Source organism: Quercus lobata, chromosome 4 (genome assembly GCF_001633185.2).
Source record: "Quercus lobata isolate SW786 chromosome 4, ValleyOak3.0 Primary Assembly, whole genome shotgun sequence".
NCBI lineage: Eukaryota > Viridiplantae > Streptophyta > Magnoliopsida > Fagales > Fagaceae > Quercus > Quercus lobata.
Genome location: NC_044907.1, coordinates 73,818,670 through 73,827,286, shown reverse-complemented (window position 1 = coordinate 73,827,286; position 8,617 = coordinate 73,818,670). Strand labels below are relative to the sequence as shown.

The following is an 8,617-nucleotide window of genomic DNA, read 5'->3' as shown; positions in this document are numbered from 1 at the left end:
TACGAGGAAGTATACCTGTCCAGTCATAAAGACCAAGAGAGTCTTGGTGAAGAGAGGAGTCCGTCCGCCTCTTCCTCGTCCTCAATAAATGAGGATATGGAGATGGTCGAAGTAGAAGAATCGTCTGATGACGGCGAGGATCTACCATCGGAACCCGTCGTCTGTACTGATGGACTTAGGGAGTTCATCATGCTACCAGAGTGGACGGTGCACAAATTTACTTCCGTCATTAAGGAGAAACACTTCAACACATTTAGGGTCAACTTTCAAATTCCTGACTACATTCCAATCCGTCTGCCCTACGTATCAAAGAAATGTTATTACGACGGGGTGGAAGGTGTCGGAGTGTATGAACAGATGCTGAAGGCGGGGCTTAGATTTCTGCTAAGTAGACTGCATAGAGAGCTTTTAAAGTATCTGTGTCTGTCCGTCAACCAGATATCCCCAAATGCCTGGAGGGTCTTCATTGCCATGGAGATACTCTATGGTGCAATGACTGATGGTGCATGGAGGCTGACAGTGCGTGAATTCCTTCATTGCTACCGTCCAGACGAGATTGACAAGTCAAGGGGAATTTATAGTTTTGCCAGTAGGAGCCCGTTGCTAAAAGTCATTTTTGAAACACCAGACTCAAATAGAGACTAGAAGAGTCGCTATTTCTTCATGGAGGGTGACGGATGGATGAGCCATCCAAGGGAGACGGAGTTTATGCCCGTCGACACAACTTGGGGGGTTTTACATTCATCTCGTATGAACCCATCACATTTTGCTTGATATATTACATTCGTCAGCTTTGGTTGTTTTCTCTAACCGTCTACTTCATCTGCAGGTAGATGGTGCCCCCAAGTCAGCGTTGAAGAGTTTGGCTTCCTAGAAAGAATTTTCTAGAAGACGAAGCCGGAAGAACGGACTTGGGCAAAGTTGGTAAATCCGAAAACAATCCATTGGTATTGTGACGGTCCCGAACCTACCCGTGAGGCCATCAGATTCGATGAAAGAGTTCACAGACGTAAGTCCGTCAGCTTTTACTTTTCATAAGTAGCTTTAATTTATGTAGATAGCTTCATTCGTCCTGTATTGCAGAAATGGACGACGCAAAGAGGAGGGCGCTGATAAGATCACAGGCCGTCAAGCAAAAGGAGACGGGCGAGGTTGTGGTTCCTAAGGGGACGGTGTCGTTGGCGAAGAGGAAGCAGCCGTCCAAGTCGGACCGTCCACATAAGCAGCAGAAGGTCCCTTTGGAACCCGTTGTAGGCTTGATGGCTGAGGATGTGAAGACTGTCACCCCAGCAAAACAAGGGTCCGGCAAGGGCTTAATGAAGGCCCCGTCCACCAGCCAGGAGAAACCTCCTCCTCTTCTCCGTGATGACTCCAAATTTGCCTTGGAGAAACTTTCGTCAATAATTTCCTCGGAGGATTATGAGGACCTGGGCAATCATTCGACGAAGGCAATGGGGGAGACGAGTCTGTTTGCTGTTGCTCAGGTAACTTTATCCGTCGATTTGTGTCCGTCAACTTTTCTTTGCCTTCTGTTTAACCCCCTTTTAACTTGTTTATTTCAGTCCTTGGTTATGATGAAGGGCCTAATGGACCGGTGCCTAAACCGTGAGGCGGCTCTGGAACGTGTACGAGCGAAGGCAGAGCAGACGGAGGACGAACTCGGTCAACTTCATAAGTGGAAGTCTACAATGGAGAAGAAGTTTGACTTGTCAGAGCAGTCGAGAAAAGAGCTTGAGCAGAGGACGGAGGAAGCTGGGAAGGCCTTGGAAGCCAAAGATAAGGAAATAAAGGACTTGAAGGAAAAGCTCCGTCAAGCCAAGGAGGATGCTGTCTATAAATATCGAGACTCCAACGCTTTGTTGAGAGAGCTGGGGGGTTCGTTCCTACAAGGCTTCGATGATGCACTCCGTCAGCTTAAAAAAGCCTACCCTGACCTGGATGTATCAATGATAAACGTCAATGATCAAGATCAGACGTCTGCTCTGCCCGTCGCTTCAGAGAATACAGACGACCTATTTGGTGACGGAGAATCAGTCCCGTCGAAGGATGCCCAAGTTGCCGACCCAAAAAAGTAGACTGATATTACTTGTCTTTTTTGTAATTTATTTTGAGAACAATCCGTCCTTTTTTGTATTAAACAGTTGCCCCCTGGGCTTTTTATCTGTTTATTAATGCTATACTTTATTTTTATGCTTTCTATTACTGTTTGGAACTTTCTTAAATATCCGTCCTCCTCATGAAGGAGAGATTAAGAAAATACTCGTCTATCCGAGTGTATTTCTAGCCAACGTTCAATCCGTCCACAGTGTGGAGTTCTATTATTTTTTAGTATTGATTGATCCGTCCATTTGGATGATCCATCTTCCTTGAGGACAAGTATGACATCCTCTGGGTGGTCCGTCAACTTTTCACAATCTTGGTAATCCGTCCACTTTGTATGAGATAATTCCATACTTCGTATGATCCGTCCACTTTTGGACTTGTAATTTAGTTCACCGTTTTGGTGATCCGTCCACTTTGTGGACATTTTTTTTCATCACCTTAGTGATCCGTCCACTTTGTGGGCAGTTATTTCATGCTTTCGGTGATCCGTCCACTTTGTGGACTTGTAATTTAGTTCACCGTTTTGGTGATCCGTCCACTTTGTGGACAGTTTTTTCATCATCTTAGTGGTCTGTCCACTTTGTGGGCAGTTATTTCACGCTTTGGGTGATCCGTCCACTTTGTGGACTTGTAATTTAGTTCACCGTTTTGGTGATCCGTTCACTTTGTGGACAGTTTTTCCATCACCTTGGTGATCCGTCCACTTTGTGGATAGTTTTTTCATCACCTTAGTGATCCGTCCACTTTGTGGACATGTAAATTAGTTCACCGTTTTGGTGATCCGTCCAATTTGTGGACAGTTGATACGTCCACTTTGTGGACATTTTTTTTCATCATTTTAGTGATCCGTCCACTTTGTGGGCACTTATTTCATGTTTTGGGTGATCCGTCCACTTTGTGGACTTGTAATTTAGTTCACTGTTTTGGTGATCCGTCCACTTTATGGACAGTTTTTTCATCATCTTAGTGGTCTGTCCACTATGTGGGCAGTTATTTCACACTTTGGGTGATCCGTCCACTTTGTGGACTTGTAATTTAGTTCACCGTTTTGATGACCTGTCCACTTTATGGGCAGTTTTTTCACCGTTTTGGTGATCCGTCCACTTTGTAGACAGTTCATTTATCACCTTAGTGATTCGTCCACTTTGTGGACTTTGTTGCCGGTATAATATATACATTCATAATAAACATCCATGTGAAAAATCAAAGTTGTGTCTGAATATTCTTCTTTAAAGAAAATGCGTTTGTAGAAAAAGTACCTACCCCCTTGGGCTTAAAAAGGCACAAAAAGATTGTAGCAAAAGTGAAAAGGAAAAACTAGTAAATTGTAGCTAAAAGATTAGAATAAAATAAACTTGGAAATCGCCGGTTCCCCATATTTTCCTCTACTAGTAGTATTTCCGAAGATGCTCCGTGTTCCAAGGGTGCTGCATTTTTTGTCCGTCCATCGTCTCGAGGTGGTAGGTTCCCTTCCTTTGCCATGATGCGATCCTGTAGGGTCCTTCCCAGTTGGGGCCGAGTTTTCCTTGTGAAGGATCTCTAGCGGCACCCATTACTTTCCGTAGTACGAGGTCCCCAACCTGGAAGTCCCTGTGCCTCACTTTGTTGTTGTAGTGTTTTGCCATGAGATCTTGATAGTGCGCCAACCTCTGTTCTGCTGTCGCCCTGACTTCGTCCAGTAGATCAAGCTGGAGGCGCACACCTTCTTTGTTCATATTCTCGTCGTAGCTCTCCACCCAGTAACTCGTGAGCCCCACTTCTGCGGGAATGACAGCTTCGGTTCCATATGCGAGTCAGAATGGTGTTTCTCCAGTAGGTGTTCTTGCTGTGGTCCGATATGCCCATAGGACGCTAGGTAGTTCGTCTGGCCAGATACCCTTTGCCCCCTCAAGACGGGTCTTGATTATTTTGAGCAGGGACCTGTTCGTGACCTCAACTTGCCCGTTTGCCTGTGGGTGTGCGGGTGACGAGTAGTGATTCTTGATCCCTAGCTCCGCGCAGAAGTCTCTGAACACGCTGTTGTCTAATTGCTTACCGTTGTCAGAGACCAGTACCCTGGGTATCCCGTACCTGCATATGATATTTCTCCAGACAAAATTTCGGATGTTTTTCTCCGTGATGGTGGCTAAAGCTTCTGCCTCGACTCACTTGGTGAAGTAGACTATGCCGACGACCAAGAATTTCAGCTACCGGATAGCCGTCGGAAATGGGCCCATAATATCAAGTCCCCATTGTACGAACGGCCAGGGTGCCATCATAAATGTCAGCTCTTCGGACGACTGCCTGATGAAATTGCTGAACCTCTGGCATTTGTCGCAAGATTGGATATAAACTTGCGCATCCTTCATCATTGTAGGCCAGTAGTATCCTGCTCGGATCAATTTGTGTAGCAGTGATCGTGCGCCTGAGTGGTTTCCGCAGATACCCTCGTGTACTTCTCTCATCACATAGTCTGCTTCTTCTTGGCATAAACACCTTAGGTACAGTCGAGAAAAACCCCTTTTATATAGGACATCCTTTATCAACACGAACCGTGACGCCTGGACCTTCAGCTTCCTTGCGGCGCCCTTTTCCTCTGGTAACACCTCGGCCCTTAAGTAGGAGATCAATGGTGTGGTCCAGTTATGTTCAGAGTTCACCACCTGCATATTTGTCCCGTCATCGATAAGTGAAGATATTTGGACGAATGATAATACCTGTTCAGGAACTAGCATGAATTCGGCTGATGCAGCTTTTGCTAGTTGGTCAGCCCATTCATTCTCTTCTCTTGGGACCTGAATGAATTCGACTTCGAGGCTGTTGATTCGGTACTTCACTTCTTCCAGATATCTCTTCATTCTATCGTTCTTGCACTCGTAGTCGCCATTGATCTGACTTGTTACCACTTGTGAATCGCAGTGGACAATTATGTTTTTTGCTCCCGCGGCCCTTGCAAGGTCTAGCCCCGCGACCAGGGCTTCATACTCTGCCACGTTGTTGGTTGTTGGGAAATCCAGTCGGATCATGCATTGTATCGTGTCCCCCTATGGAGTTTTAATCACTACTCCGACTCCTTCGGCTCGTCTGTTTGAGGATCCGTCTGTGTGGATACTCCACTATTCCTTCTCTTCTACCAACTGGTCCCCTCCGAGCATGAACTTGGCGATGAAGTCAGCTACTGCCTGTCCTCGAATTCGCTTAGCTCTATTGCCCACAAGGCCATCCTTCCTACTGCTTCTGGGCTATTCATGGCTTTTCTCAGCGGCTTGTCCGTTAAGACAATGATTGTATGCGCCTGGAAGTATGGCTTAAGTCTCCGCGTAGCGATTACTAACGCGAAAGCCAACTTCTCCATCTGAAGGTACCTCTCTTCTGCTCCACGGAGCGCACGGCTGGTAAAGTAGATGGGTTTCTGTATCCCGTCCTCCTCCTTTACCAAGGCTGCGCTTACTGCGGCACGTGAGACTACCAAATAAAGGTAGAGTTCCTCTCCATGTATGGACGGACTGAGCAGTGGTGGAGACGAGAGATACTTCTTTAGGTCGTTGAAAGCCGTTTGGCATTCATCCGTCCACTCAAATGACTTTCTCAGAGTGCGGAAGAATGGCAAACACCTATTCCTCGCCCTTGAGACGAACCTGTTTAGTGCTGTGATCTTTCCATTTAGACTTTGGACCTCCTTAACCGTCCTTAGTGGTTCCAACTCCATTATCGCACGTACCTTCTCTGGGTTGACCTCTATTCCTCTTTGGGATACCATGTAACCCAAGAATTTTCCCGCCGTTACTCCGAAAGCACACTTGTTCGGATTTAGCTTCATGTAGAACGATCGAAGCGTATCGAACGTTTCTCTGAGGTCGTCTAGGTGATCTTCTTTGTGCATGCTTCTAACCAACATGTCGTCAACATAAACCTGAACGTTCCTGCCAATCTGATGTGCAAACACCTTGTTCATTAGCCTTTGGTATGTTACTCCAACATTTTTGAGTCCAAAAGGCATCACCTTGTAGTAGAATAATCCCTGACTTGTGACGAAAGAGGTCTTCTCCTGATCAGATTCGTCCATCCTGATCTGGTTGTAGCTAGAGAAAGCGTCCATGAAGCTGAGGAGCTGGTGTCTTGTAGTCGAATCCACAAGGGTATCTATCTGTGGGAGCGGGTAGCTGCCTTTGGGACAAGCCTTGTTGAGGTCTGTGAAGTCTACGCACATCCTCCAGCTTCCGTTGGCTTTTTTAACCATAACGACATTCGCCAGCCAGTCGGGATAATATACTTCCCGGATGAAACCGGCCTCTAGTAACTTCCGAACTTCCTCGGCTATGGCCTTATCCCGCTCCTAGGCGAAGACTCGTTTCTTTTACCGGACTGGAGGGAAGGAGGGCGACATATTCAACTTGTGGACCATGACCGATGGGTCAATTCCCGGCATGTCTTCATGATTCCAGGTGAAAACGTCTTGGTTATTTCTTAGGAAAGTTGTGATCGTCTGGCGTACAGGCCAACTGGCTAGTGTGCCAATCTTAGTCATTCATTCAGGCCGTGTGTCGTCAAGTCTTACTTCTTCTAGCTCTTCAACCGGCTCTGCTAATGCTCGCTGCTTCCCGATGCACATCGTCTGCTGCTGATCCTCCATCTCTAACATGGCGATATAGCATTCTCGTGCTGCTACTTGATTCCCCCGCAGTTCTCCTACCCCATATTCCGTCGGGAATTTAATCATTAGGTGGTATATTGAGGTTACTGCCTTCCAGGAATTGAGAGTGGGTCGCCCGAGGATGGCGTTGTAAGCGGACAAGCAGTCGACTACGAGAAACGTTATCTCCTTAGTGATCTGCTGAGGATAGTCACCCGCTGTCATAGCTAATGTTATTGCGCCCAAAGGGAAGACCTTCGTACCCCCAAATCCTACGAGTGGGGCGTTCGTTGGGGACAATCGTTCCTTGTCAATCCTCATCTGCTGGAATGTTGGATAATACAGGATGTCTGCTAAGCTGCCGTTGTCGACAAGGACCCGATGCATATTATAATCCCCAATCTGCAGGCTGACTACTAGCGCGTCGTCATGAGGATGGTGAAGTCTCCGAGCGTTATCCTCTGAAAATTTTATGACGGGATTATCTATTCGCGGCATCTTTGGTACGGATCCTGTGAGTTGGACGCTATGGACCATCCTGAGGTAGGTTTTGCGGGCTTTCTTGGAAGATCCGGTTGTAGCTGTGCCCCCTACGATCATTCATATGTCTCCTATGGGTGGTCTAGGGCGGTCGTTCTCCCTTCGTGGAGCTTGTTCTTCCGGTGTATTAGTTCTTTCCCTGCTGACGAACCTCTGTAGTTTCCCCTGCCTGATTAGGGCCTCAATCTACTGCTTTAGGTCATAGCAGTTAGCTGTGTCGTGCCCGTGGTCCCGGTGAAAGCGACAATACTTGTCTCTCGGTCTTTTTTTAGGGTCTCTCTTCAACTTTCCAAGGAAGGTCAATGCTCCTTCATCTTTGATTTGCATCAATACTTGGTCGATTGGGGCGGTTAACGGGGTGAAATTGGTGAACCTTCTAGTGGGGGGTTTAGAGCGCTTTTCATCACATTGATCCCCGGTTTTAGCGACCTTTCGCCCCATGTCTTGTCTCGTGTCTTCCTACCTTTCCCTCTTCTTAGGCCTTTCCTCGCGGGCCAGTAGTGCATCTTCTGCATTCATGTACTTGGTAGCCCTATAGAGAACGTCTGTCATGGTTTTTGGGTCATTCTTATATAAGGAAAACAAGAACTTACTCTTCCATAGCCTGCTAGTGAATGCGGCTACGAGTATTTTATCGTTAGCTTCGTCAATCGAAAGGGCTTCTTTGTTGAAACGAGTTATGTAGGCTCGCAGCGTCTCGTCTTCTCGCTGCTTGATGTTCATTAAGCAAGCGGTGGACTTTTTGTATCGATGTCCGACAATGAAGTGTAAGGTGAATAGGGCGCTCAACTCCTTGAAAGTATTGATGGAGTTTGGTGTCAACCTACTGAACCAGACCCTCGCAGGCCCTTTCAGCGTGGTCAGGAACGCCCTGCACATGATCTCGTCTGGTACGCCTTGAAGGTGCATCAGGGTCTTGAAGGTCTCTAGATAATCGAGTGGATCCTTGACCCCGTCGTAACTTTCGATCTACGGCATCCGAAACTTTTGTGGCAGGGGGAATGAGTTGACGGATGCGGTGAATGGTGAGTCGGTTCTGTTCACTAAATCGTTGAGATCAGAAGATACTCGCCCCTTGAGGGCATTCATCATGACCTCCATCTGCTCCTTCATCGCCTGCATCTCGGCGACGATAAGCGGGGGGGCAAAATCCATGAGAGACGGAAGGCTCACGTTTTGCCGCTCTGGTCGGCTTGGGGCATTGCTGCTCTCAGGCTTCTCCTGCTCCCTTCGCTCGGCACTGTTACCTTCCTGGTTTTGCTCCTGAAGGTTGGGTCCTACATCCCTTTGTCGTAGCTGCTCTTCCAGATCGTGGTTCTGCTTTGTGAGTCGTTCTACTGCTGTCATGAGAGTCTGGACCTG

The 8,617-nt window shown here is 47.3% G+C and overlaps 1 protein-coding gene across 1 annotated transcript; it reads right to left on the bottom strand.

The window, feature by feature from the left end:
• Positions 1 to 3,491: 3,491 nt before the first annotated feature.
• On the bottom strand, positions 3,492 to 5,108 carry LOC115985779. The gene is made up of 3 exons (XM_031108678.1): positions 4,294 to 5,108; positions 3,980 to 4,173; positions 3,492 to 3,862 (listed from the first exon to the last, which is right to left on the bottom strand). The coding sequence occupies exons 1-3, from the start codon at positions 5,106 to 5,108 to the stop codon at positions 3,492 to 3,494; spliced, it is 1,380 nt and encodes a 459-aa protein (XP_030964538.1).
• Between the last annotated feature and the right edge of the window lie 3,509 nt (positions 5,109 to 8,617).

What these genes read in the sequence shown, in the direction of transcription:
- LOC115985779 (XM_031108678.1), bottom strand. Translation starts at nt 5,108, where the DNA reads ATGATCCGACTGGATTTCCCAACAACCAACAACGTGGCAGAGTATGAA. An exon ending in CCATTTCCGACGGCTATCCG is followed by an intron (nt 4,174 to 4,293) that starts GTAGCTGAAATT and finishes TATCATATGCAG; the next exon opens with GTACGGGATACCCAGGGTAC. An exon ending in CCGTCTTGAGGGGGCAAAGG is followed by an intron (nt 3,863 to 3,979) that starts GTATCTGGCCAG and finishes TCATTCCCGCAG; the next exon opens with AAGTGGGGCTCACGAGTTAC.